At 42.3% G+C, this 15,180-nt stretch overlaps 1 protein-coding gene across 10 annotated transcripts in view; it reads left to right on the forward strand.

The window, feature by feature from the left end:
* Positions 1–15,180, forward strand: part of Nr1h4 (nuclear receptor subfamily 1 group H member 4) — a 73,968-nt gene that overhangs the window by 31,220 nt on the left and 27,568 nt on the right. For all 10 annotated transcript variants that reach the window (XM_010631375.3, XM_010631379.3, XM_010631378.3 and 7 more), the window contains one exon: positions 4,373–4,738. In XM_010631375.3, coding sequence (XP_010629677.1) covers positions 4,373–4,738 — 366 coding nt within the window. The remainder of the gene's footprint in view (positions 1–4,372; positions 4,739–15,180) is intronic.

Here is a 15,180-nt window from a genome sequence, read left to right on the forward strand (position 1 = left end):
TTTGTAGTTGTATCCTCAGAGCCTAACAATATCTGCCAGATAACAAGTGTTTATAATGTTTATAATGAAAGAACTGTCCTGATACTTGTATCATGGAAACAGACCATATGTTAATCATAGTTACTAAGCAGCCATTGTTAGAATCTGGATTTTGGTACATTCATTAGGAAACAGCATATCCATTACTGACACCAGACTTAGCAGAGCTTTTTCTCAACAACTGCATTTGACGCTTGGACTTCCTTAAGACACAGCAAGGCTGAGATTCCATTTTGCAGAATAAATTGGGACACAAAAAGGGTAGGCCGTTGTCTAAGCCCTGACGGTTGGTTGACAGCAGAAGGTGTTTTGGTCCAACTGTTCTGGAATGTGTTGCTTCTTTGGTTGGAAGCTGCCTACATATTTACTCTGTACTTTGTAGAGATGTGGTGAGCACCATGAAACTAGAAATGGGTGTGTTTTGAAAAGGAAAGTGTTACTTAATGTTACTGTATGCCGTCTTCAAATCTGCCATGTTCTACTGTTTTAGTATGCTACTATCTATGTCTTTGTAAAAAGCTTCCTGCCTTATTCTGGAGGATGCCAGAGATTAACATGACACTGATATCATTGGTTGGAGGAGGAACTCTCCTGCATTTCTTGATTATGGAAATGTTTGTTTTGCTAAAGTGATGCTCAGAGATCTTGAGTTGTGAGGGGAAAAAATTTACCCATTTTCACGAGTTCTGCAGAATCCAGATTCCATCCTTGATTGTTTGGTCCTGGGCAGGTTGCTTAACCGAACTAAACCTGTGATAGAGAGAACCAGGACAGCTGATGGAAGAAGAGGATAAAGTCTAAGAAGAAAAGAAATCAGTGTTTCAACTATTTTGTAGCTCTTTTCAATCCTATTTGCCCAGAGACTTCACTCACATTTGGTTATGAAGTGGCTCAGGATTTTGTTACATTTTATCCTTTCTTTTCTTCCTTGTAACCACTCTGTATTTTTCTTCTTCCACTTGGTGGTTGCATTACTGAAATGTTCTGCTTGTCAGGTGTACTGACTTCTCTGCTGGTTTATGTGGGTAAGTCAGGCTTGAGAATGGAAACTGAATTTTTCAGATATTCTTTTTTGTGTGCTGTGGCAGTCATTTCCTGGGCCAGTGCAGAATGTATTCATTTACTGTGTGTGTGTTCCATTTGTGCCATTGTAGAGAGGTCTTGAGTTCTGAGGCGTGAAGCTATTAGTTCTATGTTTACAGACATTTTAGGAATAAGAAACTAGGAGAGCACAAGTCTTCTATGAGGCCCAGGCAGCATAAGTATGTGATGGTTTTTAAACCCTGCATAATTAGATTCAGAACCATGGCTCCCAGGATGTGGAGCGAGGAGATTTCCCAAATGAAGCAAGACTTACAGCAAAATTTCTAGACAGGAGGAGATTAGAGGGTTGAAGGTCTGGAAGGCAGCACCTATGTTGAGAAGCATCCCAGTTTCAGGAATGAGCCTGTGAGAGAAGCCCCAATGAGGAAGCAGCAAGGTGCATTCAAGGGAAGAGCCAGGCATGGTGGCACGTGCCTGTCATCCCAGCGCTTGGAGGCTGAGGCAGGAGGGTTGCCTCAGATTTGAGGGCAGCCGGGGCTACATAGTGAGTTCAAGACCAGCCTGAACTACATAGCAAGACCCTGTCTCACAAACCAGAAACAAAAAATTACAAAATAAAGGAGCAGAGGAGTGGGAACATGGGAAATGGCTGGACAAGAAAGCATGGGTCTGCAGAGCCCCATGGGCCTTGCTGTGGGTTACACACAGCAGCGGCATTGACGGGAGTGACAGATTCAAGAACAGAGAGCAGAGGAAGAGGAAGACTTGGCCTGTCGTGTCTTAGAAGCATCTCACATCTGCTACGGTCCCAGAGAATCATGATTCGTGGCATGGGCTTGGCAGTCAGAACCCCCCAGGGCTAACCTCAGCCCCTTCTGAAGGTGGGAGTGAAAATGCTTCACTTCTTAAGACGAGTGGTGTGGGCTTACCCTTTGTGATCTGTAACACGAGAGCATCATATTATTACTTCCTAGGACTACGTGAGAAATAAATGAGGGTCTGGCATGAGAAAGATGATCAAGTTTTCTGCGAATTGCAATAGTAATGATAATATCAGGCATCTTTTCAGCACCTCTAAGAGCGCTCTCCATCTATAGGTGCACAGATTCTTGTCCCTAATTGTTAATTCCAAGCTCCAAAAATGCTGGAAACTAGTTTGTTTGTTTGTTTGTTTAAGTTCGGTACACACTTCAGAGCAAAACCTGACCTGAATGGATGTGAAACTATTTGATTTTGTTATGTGTTCCCCCTTGTGTGACCACCCATACAAATCCCTGAGGAAATTGTGGCTGGGTTTGAGTTTGCTATGTAAATCCCACTCCAGACTGTGCTAGGATCCAAGGAATTGCTGATTCTAAAACCATCTCATTCCCAGGGTTTCAGGTGAGGAAGTGTGAATACCGATTTTCTCACCCAATTGTCTAGAAACCTCTGCTACAGATCCTTTCATCCCAAGCTCCTTTTGTAAACTGGGCCTCAACAGTTGTTTAAGTAATTGCTCAAAATCCCCCCATCCCGAGTGGGGGAGCTGGAATTTTGACCTAGGCTTGTTGGACAATGTTTTGAACCAGACACATTTACACATGGTCTTATCTCTTGTTTATGTCTACTAATTTGTAATTTGAGTAATTTAAATTTCCCTATTTTCTAAAGAGCTGTAGTTTTATGTTTTCAGGAAACAGAAACATCTTCATAACCTAGTAGGTTTTCTTGACCTAGAGGTTTTGTATATAAGCAGCTCATTCAACAGCAACAGTGGTAGGAATGATCACTCACATGTTAAGGTCAGTAATAATTTTCTGAATAATTATGTACTAAATTTAGCAAAGTGTGTGCTGTATATTATCTCATTTAATCCTTACATCAACCCAGTCAGGTAGGTATTATTATAATCTATTTTATAAAGAGAAAATTGTGATGACTTAAAGATGTTGAGGAAATTGCAGACTGCACACACATAGGGCAGGCGTCTGGTTAGAACTCAGGAAGACCGATTCCAGATACTGTTTTATTTGTAAAAATTCTTTGTTTTGTAGTAATTAAAGCAACACATGCACATGGAAAAAGTCACAAACAATAAATTATTGTTCAATCTCCTGCCCCAGAATATACTGTAATGTAATATTGCCTGCTATAATCCCACAATTACTCTTGTCCTGTTTATGTTGTTGTTTTTCTTTGTTTGTTTTGGTACTGGGGATTGAATTCGGGACCTTGTGCTTGTGAGAAAGGAGGTGGAACCACTGAGCCAAATCCTCGGCCCCATCCTGTTTATGTGTCATGCAGACACTTATCTTGCCTACAGATACAGACACACAGCCAGGGATTTGGCTCAGTGGTTCTGCCACCTGCCTCGCAAGCGCAAGGGCCCGAGCTTGATCCCTGGTACCAAAAAACAAATAAAAAACCAAATATGGACACACACATACACATTTAAATAACCACATGAATGCCCACATGTTCTGTGGCCATCCTCAAATAGCTCCATGTAGTAGAAAGAACCTTTTCATCCCATCATATAAGGTGATCTGCATCACTGTTTCACACCTACATAATAAGTCAGTGTAGGGATGCAACAGGAACATTTTTTAAACAGACTCCTATCGATGGATGTTTAAATTGTTTGCAATTTATGGTTTTAAAAAGTTGCTGCAATAAGAATTTTTATTTGCATGAAAACACATTTTCATGTAGAGTCAGACATAGCACTAAAATAAATTTTCTGGACTGGAGAATTTATGCTGGGTATTTGAGGTTTAAATCTTGAAAGATATTGACAAATTGTCCTCTAGGAAGGTTTGTTTTTCTAACAGTGAATCTTATCAAACTTTTAAAAGCCTTATACATTTGAAGATGAAAATAGTTATATTGAAGCTTTAGTTTGAATTAATTATTGGCAAAGGTACATACCTTTTTATATGTTTGTAAAACACTTGCATTTATTTCACAAAACTGTGTCCTTTGTTCTTTTTTTCTGTAATCTGTTGAATATTGAGTTTTCTTAGTTTACTAGAGCGTATTACATATTAATGATATGTCTTTGGTCTGTCTTCCACGTTGCAGGTGTTTTTCTGAGCTTATAAACTGTTGTTTAAATGTGCACATGTTAGAGTTAATTTTATATAGTTAATAATACTTGTCACGGTTTATATATGTGGATTTTATACTTCATAGAGCTAAACGTGTAGATTTCATTCTTAGCACCCACAATCCGAACCATCGAGTTGAGGCGCCTCTCGAGGTCCTAGAGTGACGACATTAACCTTACCCCGCTGTCCCTTCTGCTCAGGTGTGCTGTCAGAGCCAGCAGCGGGTCCTCTGGGACAGAGCCTGGACGTGGAGCCATACTCACAATACAGCAATGTCCAGTTCGCCCAAGTTCAACCACAGATCTCCTCATCCTCCTATTATTCCAACCTGGGCTTCTACCCCCAGCAGCCGGAGGAGTGGTACCCTCCTGGGGTCTACGAACTCCGGCGAATGCCTCCTGAGACTGTGTACCAGGCAGAGACTGAGGTGGCAGAGATGCCCGTAACGAAGAAGCCCCGGATGGGCGCCTCAGCGGGGAGAATAAAAGGGGACGAGCTGTGCGTCGTCTGTGGAGACAGAGCGTCCGGGTATCATTACAACGCCCTGACGTGTGAGGGCTGCAAAGGTGAGCTGCTGACCGGCAGTTTTCTCTGTGTTAAAGCCCTGCTACCGCGATGTGGAAACCTCTTGAACCAGAAGCGCTTCCCATTTTCTCCTTCTCCCCTTTGGACCGCCCTAGATTTCTGTGGAAAGTCTGTTAAAGTATTTAGCGCTGAGATAAGTAACCATTTTCATATTCACAATCTTCATACACTGTAAGAAATTTACTGTCAGGTTTACTCAGTTGTAGATTTTGTTTGTTTTTGGTTTTAAAGGAAGCGAAGCTGATGAACTTAGCACCTTTAAAATAAACGCCAAGGAGAAGCGTCTATCCAGAGCGGGGATAACCGGATCCTCGGGTGGATACATTTTTAGTTTTTTGAGGAACTCTCCGACTGTTCTCCGTAGTGGTCATACTATGCACGGTGTAATTCCCATGCACAGTATAAGAGAGCTCCTTTCTCTGCCATTCTCACCAGCAGTGCTGTATTTTTTGGTGATAGCCACTCTAACTGGGGTGAGGAAGTCTCGGAGTATTAATTTGTATTTCTCTGATGGCCGATGATATTGAGCGAGTTTTTCATATATTTGTTGGCCATTTGTATTTCTTCCTTTGAGAAATGTTTATTCAGATCATTTGCTCATCTTAAAAGTTAAATTTTTTGATCATACACTGTAGCAACAATGGATTTATTCCAGGGATGCAAGGAAGAGCCAACATTTGTAAAGTAATAAATATGACACATCATAGCAACAGAAAAACAGGTAAAAATGACATGGTCTTCTCAAAAATTTAGGAAAAAAATTGCTAAAATTCAACATGGCTTTATGATAAAAAAAAAAAAAACCCTGAAAAAAATTAGCCATAGAGGAATAGTACCTGAACGGGCTATATGTGGCCATATATACAACCCACAGAAAAACATTGTACGGATTGGGGAAAACCTGAAAGTGTTTCCTCTAAGATCTGTAATACAAAAGTATGTTCACTTTTACCTCTTAGTCAATCTAGTAGTGGAAGTTTTAGCCAAAGCAATTAGGCAGGAGAAGGAACTATAAGTCATGTACATTGGAAAAGGATTAAGTCTGATTAGTCCTGTTTGCAGATATGGCACTAGATATGGAAAAAACCTAAAAACTGCTCAAAAAATCATTAGAATTGATAAGCAAATTCAGTAAAGTAGGATATAAAATTAATATACAATCGTAATAATGAAGTTGTTGGAAAAGAACCATGAAATCATTCACATTCAGATAGCTACAAAAAAAATCAAGAATATTAGGAATAAATTTAAACAAGGGAAGACCTCTACAATGAAAATTACATTGAGCTGGGCATGGTGGTGCATGGCTGTAATCCCAGCACTGGGGAGGCTGAGGTAGGAGGATCACTGCAAGTTTGAGACCAGCCTGGGATACACAGTGAGTTCCAGAGCAGTGTAAACTACATAGTGAGACCCTGTCTCAAAAAACCAAAAAAGAAAAAAAAAAGAAAATTACAAAACAGTAATGAAAGACATGAAAGAAGATAAAAGAAAAGATCTGTGTTCGTGGGAAAATTAATATTGTTTAAAATACCCCTGAAAGATATTAACAGATTTAATGCAACTCTTATCAAAATACCAATGACATTTTTCACAAAACCAAATACTCCTACAGTTCAAATGGAAGCACAGAATACTCTGGATAGATGAAAACAATCTTGAATAAAACAATCTTGAATAAAAAGAACAAAGATGAAGGCACCACAATACCTGACTTGAAAACATGCTTCAGAGCCATGGTAACTAAAACAGCACTGTATTAGCACATAAATAGACCCTCAGATGAATGCAACAGAATTGAGGTCCCAGAAATGACCCATGCATCTATGCCAACTGCTTCTCAGCAGTGGTGCCTGAAGCATATGTTGGAGAACGAACAGCCTCTTCAACAAGTGGTGCTGGGAAAGCTGGATATCCTGGTTTACGGGGAACTCTGTCTGGCTGTCTGGAGCAGGGTTTCTCATACTTCTTCATACCTGAGTCATACTTCTTGCTGTTAACAAACTGAAAAGTGAGGGCAGTTAGTTTGAATGTCAATATCAGATGGTCAGAGAATGACCCAGCGAGTCCTGAGTTTTTTAAAGACTGTCATAAAATAAAAATGTAAAAATTAAGTAATAAGAATAAAGGACTTGAACAAAAGAAAGGCACATAGTCAAAACTCAATAAATACCTGTTATTCCCACTGTTATGGTCTTTGGACCTATGTCTAGAAAATGTAGTAAAAATGTGGCTCTTTTATGCTTATATTGATAAGCATTGGTGCTCAGTCCATTATCAGTTGTTTGGTGATGTTAACTGTATTTGACTGATTCAGATTATTAAAAGCTCTGACTGGTGAGTGTAGACCAGTGCTACTCGATCTGCTCCCTGGTACCAGCATCACTTGGGAATTTTGAGGCAATGCAAATTTTGGGGTCCTAGTTTAGACCCATAGAATCAGGATCTGTGGCATCGGAGCCTATAGGTCTGTGATTTAACAAACCCTTTGTGTGAAAGCTTGGTGTAAATTATATCTATCATCACCTGAAAGGTCTTAAATGGCCAAGCAGCTTGGTTGTGTGTTGTGGTTGTGAGATACACAAGAACAGTGACAGACAACAGCAGGCTCCTGTTTCCCATTAGGTCATCAAGAGGACAACTCAGGAGATTCAAATGTAGTCTAGAAACCTGGACTGGGGAGACACAAAGTCTGGTCCAAATCCTATTTCTGCCTAAACAGAGGAAAAAAAAAAAGAATGTGCACAATGTATTTTGAAGATTTGATTCAAGAGAAGAAGCCCCAAATAAATACTTTTGAGCCTACTCATTTCAGTGCTGATGAAATGCTAATTCTCCTGGGTCTTACAGCAACCATGGGAAGTAGGAATTATTGTGCTCATTTTCAAGGAAGAACAATAAGCATATCATTTCAAAAGGAAGCTGGGACTTAGAGAAGACAGTGCTAATAGCTTATGCTGTGTATTTGCCACACTTCAGTAGCAAAACTTACTAATTCCCATACCTCAGGCCTAAGGTATAGAAGAACACATGGGAGTGCAAGAAGTTAATTAACTCACCTAGTTAATTCACGGCTAGTTAGGAGGTGGAGCTTCAAAACTATAGATTGCAACTCTAACTCCAGAGCCTGTATTCGCGATACGTTTCATTGCAGGTCCTCTGAATGACTGTGCTAGTCCTCAGCTTTTTGCTCAGGGCTGATTCTGATTACCTCACTGGCCAAAGGAAAAAAGCCAAGTGACCTATTTAGGTATTAGGGTATCAGTATTGTCTAAACCCAGGAAATACACCCTGGGGACAGCTAGTCTCCTCAGAAACGAGCACTGCCGTGAAACTTGGTTTTCCTGACAGGATTCTGAGCGACTAAAGTGACACCAGTGGCCAAGGGCGGGCTTAAGAAACTCCCGCCTTAAGAAATGTGAATTAAACAACGCCGGGATTCAATCTCACTCTGGATAGAATGGCCATCGTCAAGAAACCAGATAATAACAAATGATAGAGAAGCTGTGGGGAGAAAGGAACCCTTCTGCCTTGTTAGAATGTAAACTAGTAAACCCCTGGGGAAATCAGCATGGAGATTCCTCAAACAACTAAAACTACAAATTAAATCTAGCCAAGCTATTCCCCTTTAGAAATCTTCCTGAAAGAGTTAAAGACATATTACAGCGATCTATGCATCCCCATGTTTTAGAAGCACAACTCAAAATAGCTATATGTTTATTAACAGATGAATGGACTAAAAATGTGGTATTTATACACACTAGAATGCTATTGTGCCATAATAAAGGATAAACCTGAGTCGTTTGTAGGAAGATGGAGGCACCATGAGACTGTAACGTTAAGTGAAATAAAGCAGGCACACAAGCTTAGATATTACTTGGTTTCTCTTATATGAGAAAACCAAAGTATAGATGAAAAGCAAAATAAAAGATAGATCATAGGAAACAGAGAGCTGGATCTTTTGCACATGGGGAAAGGACCATGAGATGGAGAGAGAGGAAGGAAGAGTGTGTTAAAAGAATGAAGAGTCTGTCCACATGTACAAACTCCCCACGAGAATGTCGTTGCTATGTATGGCAAACGTGGACTGATAAAAATAAACCTTTTTTAAAAAATGCTGTCAAGGAGGTGCCACCCTTATAGGATAGGCAGTAAAAACAAGAGGAAGGAGGCTGGAGGAAATTGTAGGGGACAAGGAGTGGAGAAAGTGGTCAGAGAACTGATTTGGGGGAAAGCTTGAAAGGAGAAGCTGGCTTTGGGCAGAGATATACTTTGAGGCGTAGAGTAAGCAGAGGCTTTTCACCGATTTGGATTTAAAACCTGGCCTTCATGGTGTCTGCAATAGGACAAGTGTGCAAGGGAGGAGACGAGTAGGCCCTGGGCAGAGGCTGTGCTGCGTGTCATCCATCAGCTGGCTCTCTTCTCTGTGAGGGTCCAGGATGCCAGTCTTCTAGGCCCCTTCCGGAATCCCATGAGCACAACACTCAACCCACAGACCATGTGTGCATGAAATGGATCCCTCTTTTGCATAATTAGATCAAATTCAATCTCAAGCTGTGGTGGAAACTTTATTCATTCAATTCAAGATTATTGCCCTCACCCCTGCCAATCCTTTTCTGGGATTTTGCTTAGGTACCAGGCTCTACATAGTGTGGTAGAGGGACTAGGCATGGGGTGGGGTTCTGTTTCCAGGGCTCTTTGGGTGTTGTTCTATCTGTTGAGCACCCACCAGCAGGAAAGGTCTCAGATACCATCCTGGGGTCCCTAGTGTGCTCCTTCTTCATGTCTGGCCCAGTCTGTCCTCTTCTTTCAGGGGCTGGGATCCTGGCAAAGTTCCATCGAATCCCAGAGCACTATGCAGCCATTTCATCTGCTCTGTGCCATGCAGGAGCAGAGAACCCTAAGGGCCTCTTTGGCTTGACCCAGAAAGGGCACAGAATTTCTCTGCTAGGATTGAAGATGACACTGAGTTGCTACCATTTCCCAATCCACCCCTAGGACTCAGTCAGGACAGGGACGTGAAAGGGACAGAATTGAGGGCCTTCATCCATACTAACACCTCGGAGCTCTGCTAACTCTCTTTGCCTGTATGCCACCTCCCCGAATCAGGAAAGTTTATTTCGTGTTTTGAAATAGGGGGTCTATGCTTTTGTGCTCTCTTGAGAAGATAAATGAAAACTATCAGCATAGTGAACAGGGAATGGAGAAGGATCTGCAAGGAAAACCAGAGAAGGAACAGAGGGTAGGGTAGAGTACGAGCAAAAGAACAGGGCTCTGTAGCCGGCAGCTAAGCCAATTTGGACATCAGTGTCACCAGATGCAAGGTGACTTCCACTCCATAACTCCACGGGCTTTGGAGTCTGATCAGCATGCATGAGTCTAGGCTTTGCAGAATAAGCAACTTACTTAATATATCAGTTAGAATTCTGTGAAATATGGCAGAAACCAACATTTCAAGCAGAATGGAATTAACTTAGGAGATACTGAAAAGATCAGAAGTAGGTTCTATCCTGCTAGAGAATGCTCAGGGCCAGACTGTAACAGTGAAGAAGATGGGGGTCTTAGGAAGCCACCACAAGGATTGCTGGCCACAGAAATATACCACACTAGCCACCACCCACGGATCAGGAAGCTGCTTTTGTTGCAATTACTGGCTCCAGAGCTATGGCTTGTCTGTTGAATCTGCACCTACATACAAACCACGAATACCCTGCATCCTATGTCTCAGTACTTTCACCTGGAAACCAAGATGCTGCAAGACTAAATTCCATGATCCTGCTTCCCAGTAGAAACAATTGTAGCAAAAGAAATGCAGTGATAGCCTCACTTCTGCTTTGTAGTGTCTTATGAAGGTGTCTGCATACAAGTGCTTCAGTCATAGCCATCATGATAGCTGCAAGGGAGTCAGAGAAAGCTTGTGCTCAACTTTCCCACTTCTGCAGTGCAGACTCATATGAGACTCTGGAAGGTAGCCATCTTTAATCTCTTCAATACTTACTTTCTGGGGGCCTCAAATCTGTAGAATGGGGGATATTATCTATTCCAAAGGGTCTTTGTGAGAATTAAATTAGATTCTGGTCAGCTTTCTTGTTTTATGGTTTCAATTGCCAAACATTTGAAGCTTAGAACCAAGCAAGAAAAAAAAAAGAGATTAATAAAAAAACTTAGAAATGAAACAAAGACCATAAATTTCTTGATTTCATTGGCTTCTATGTCTAGCTCTGTTCGAAATATTTGTCTGAATGTTTTATTTGTCATAGACATTTATGGCATCAGTGAAAGAAAATGCAGTTTTCAGTATTAAAATAATAGCTGCAGAATGCAAACATAATGTTGAGTGACAGTGACAGCCATTTGCTTGGTCCTGGATTAAATCAAAAGCTTTCTTTTTTTTCCTCTGTTATCAGTGCAGTTTATGGAAATGTGCTAATGGCTAAATGAATTTTGATTCAAAACTGAAACCTTGACCAACAAAACCTATCAGCATCTGACTGGGAATTTCAAATTGCCACATTTCCTAATAGGTCAGTGTCTGTCGTACCTGTCTCAGTGCCAGAAGTCTGCACATATCAGAGCGAGGCTGATAGAATCCTTAAAAGGCACCGTCTGAGTGAATGGCTGGCCTGACTGTCCTTCTGAATATATTTGTATACGAGATCATGAACTAGCATTAGACTTAGCGCTGAGGTTTCGGAGAAGCTTCAGAAAAATTATTACAACTCTTCTGATATAGGGTGGACGTAGTCTGTTTCAGACGGATCCTTTGTTTATGGACATTTGTGAAAACCGAGGAGCCTGAGCCTCATATAAACTTAGCAAATTACGATTTGAGATAGAGGGGGGTCTGATTCAAGAGATATGAATATCGATCTTAATAAGCTCTGTGGGTGAGATTGTCTTGGAGCATGAGGCAAGGTGGGGCTCCAAACTGTTTCACTGGCTTGGAAGCCTTTCGTAGTGAGGTGGGGGGAACAGGCGGGAGGAGATATTTTACTGCTGTCTTCCAAGAACCAGCTTTTCATGACACTGATTTTTTCTATTGTTTTGCTACTTTCAATTACATTGATTTCCCCTGTGATTTTTATTACTTCCTTTCTTTTGCTTATTTTGTTTTGTTTTTTGTTTTTGTTTTTTGAGTCAGGGTCTCCCTATGTAGTTGAGACTGACCTGGAACTCACAATGTAGCCTAAACTGGTCTTGAACTCACAGCAATCCTCCTGCCTCAGCCCCCTGGGTGCTGGGATTGTAGGTGTGCACCACCACACCTGGCGGGACATTTAGTCTATTTTCAGTCAACTCTTTAGGTAGTCACTTCTATATCTTAGATTTACTTTATGTGTGACTTTTCAGGGACTCGTTTTTGGACCAGGTATGAGACATATATGTATCACATTCCTATATTTTTCAAATCAAATCTAACATTTTCCAGACTCGGCTCTCCTTGCAGATGAGAAATCCCATGTGGGCTGTGTTTGGGGCTGTTCTTTCTGATTTTGCATGGAGCTCAGTGGTCTTACGCAGGGTGAACTATTTTGTCTTCTGTTAAAATGCTCCTTGTCCAACTTTGAATCAGTCCCTGGAGAAGGAACAACTTAGACACATTCAGCATGGACATTTGAACGCAGGTTCCCAAGGCTGGGATTCCTAGCATCTTTACATCCTCGTCACAGAGCTGCCCTTTATAGATCTGTTCCCTGCTGGAGGCTTATTCCATCCCCAGGATCCCCAGATCTCTTTCTCATTAAACTGCCCCTGCTTCCCCCAACTCTGAAGCACTGACCTCAAGTCTGGCATTTTTGAGATGACCCCCTAGAACCCTTTCAGTGAGGTTTGGAAACAAAAGCCCTAGGCAAGGATTACCTTCAATTACAGATAGATGACCTAGCTTTTGTCTCAGCAAATGAGCATAGAAAGGCAATTAACTACCCTCTCAGGTTGCAAAGAAGATGAAAATGTAGTAGAAGCAGAAACTACATGCAAATGGCTCCATCCATTACCAGTTCAGCTTCCTAGCATTATGGCAAAATGCCCCTTATGGAACTGGGGAAGGCGGCAGGGCTCTGTCGTGGGCTGGGCTCTTACCGTGCCTCGTGGGATTTGGGGAGATTACTATCTCAAGACAATGTTTTGAAATATAAACTCCTCACTGGAAGGACGGCTTCATGAAGTGGCTCATCCCTGTGGCACTCAGTGTCCTCTTCCGAGAGAGGGAAGATAAAGTATCCATCGCACCAGATTAAATGAATTGCCGTATGCAGTGCCCAGTATGAAAGTGACCCAGCCGGGCGTGGTGGCGCACGCCTGTAATCCCAGCACTCAGGAGGCTGAGGCAGGAGGATCGCAGTGAGTTCCAGACCAGGCTGGGCTACATAGTGAGTTCCAGGTCAGTGTCAACTACATAGTGAGACCCTGTCTCAAAAAAACTAACTAACTAACTAACTAAATAAATAAATAAAGTGACCCAGACCTAAGCACCATCTCCATGGAGATGGTATTAGAGGTAAAGACCTCTAGTTACTGTGCTCTGTGCGTTTGTTTGTTGCTGTTCAAAAAGCTGACAGGCCCTGACACTTTGTAACCTCAGTCAGTATTTCACTGAGCTCAAAGTAATGGGCAGTCTTCTGCCACGGTTACAGCGTGAGCCCCTCGTGCATGCCGTGTACACGGACGTGTGTGTGGCTCGGAGGCCCGGTGGGTGGTATGCGGGCTCCACATGTATAAAGAAGCAGAAAATGGGGCTCGGGACTTGGCTCAGCAGTTCGTTCCGCCTCCTGCCTTGCAAGCACAAGGGCCCAAGTTTGATCTCCGGTACCTCAAAAACAAAAAAAAAAGAAGCAGAAAAGCGGGGGGTGCAATGTTCTGCAGACTTCAGGGACCCGGGAAAAGCACCGTCCCGTAGCTATTCTCCTGCCACTCCAGGGACCCTGAGCACCACAGCTCCCCAGCAACCTCGCTTCTACTCATCTTTTATTACCAGCAAGGCTCAGTGCCTCAGTGAATTTCCTTTCCGATCATTTTCAAAAGACTTTTCTAATATGAGCATTGTTGGATATGCACAAGAAAGAGAAGACGAGGCAGGGGTCTGTGTGGGGACAGATTTGCATGAGTATGTACTCGCATTTAAATGATATACTGATAACATTGTGTTGCCATCTCACAGTGAAAGCTAATTAATTCGGCTATTGAGATGATAATGGCTTCTTCCTCGGTGAATACCAGAGTTAAAAAAAAAAAAAACAACAAACCTGCAAAATTGTTCTAGGCGTCATTTCTGTGACTCATCTTGGAATAAGGAGTTTTATCCTGTTAACTATTAAGCTGTCTATCAGTATCTATGACAGTTTTCAAAGGAATCATTCCAGGGAGGGGTTGGATGTTCTCAGTGGATAGACTGACTCATGCAGGGTAAGGTGTTAATTGAGCTCCTGCTTCGGTACCAGGAAGGGAACTTCTCTTTTTTTGCTTTTAGTTGGTTTTAAAATGCATGCTTTGCTGTTTGAACTGTCAGTATCAGCACTGATCTGAAACACAGTCTCTCTTTTGACTTTATTTCATTGGATGTGACATTTAAGAAAATGTTAAGATCTTTCCTACTACAATTCACGCCCGCTGACAAATTCCCAAACGCGTCCACGACGTTACCTTCCACGTGCCTAGCTTTTCCTTCAGCCTCGGTTTTCACATTTGGTCACCCGAGACCGCAGTGCCCTCCCCACCTCCTCCTCTCTCCTCTGTCCCAGTCCGTCTCGGCACTGACGACTCCTCAGCTGTGTTAAGCAATCGTGCCCAGTCTCCGTCTCCGCTCCTCCTCCACCTGCCCCAGGAGTCTTCCCTACACGCAGGGAGGTCATGGCTCCCAAGCCAAACACTTCAATGGCTTCTCGCGTTCTTCTGGAAGACTCGACTCCTTCGTTTGGCTTTAAAGGGCATCTAATTGCATTCTGCTGCCACCGTACCCCCTTATCCATCTCCTGCTAATTCTCCCATGCACTACCCTCCACCATTTGGGATTACCCACCCCTCCATGGCGCCTTTGCTCACTTCCCAGAATAGCTTTCCTCCCTCGTGGTCCATGTCTCAAAATCCTGCCTATTCTCCACGGCCTCGCTCACAAGTTCTTTTTCCTTCATGAAGTCGTGCATGACCCCACTGCTTGGAATTAGTAAGGGTCGTTTCCAGCCCATATAATGTCTTTTCCTAGAGACACTTTGACTTTTAGGCATTGGGAAATAGTCATATTGAAAATAATTGTTTTTTGCCTACTACTGGCAAATTACCAAAATAAACATGTAAATGTCTGCGCCTGTGATGAACTTGTTGCCCCTCCCCCTAACATGTGGTTCAACCTCTGCAGCACACGGTGAGGCTCTGAAATAATCACACTCCTAAACTCCGATAATTACTTAACTATCCTACCACCGTA

The sequence above is a fragment of the Fukomys damarensis genome, unplaced genomic scaffold (assembly GCF_012274545.1).
Source record: "Fukomys damarensis isolate Sample0158 unplaced genomic scaffold, DMR_v1.0_HiC HiC_scaffold_15, whole genome shotgun sequence".
Lineage (NCBI taxonomy): Eukaryota > Metazoa > Chordata > Mammalia > Rodentia > Bathyergidae > Fukomys > Fukomys damarensis.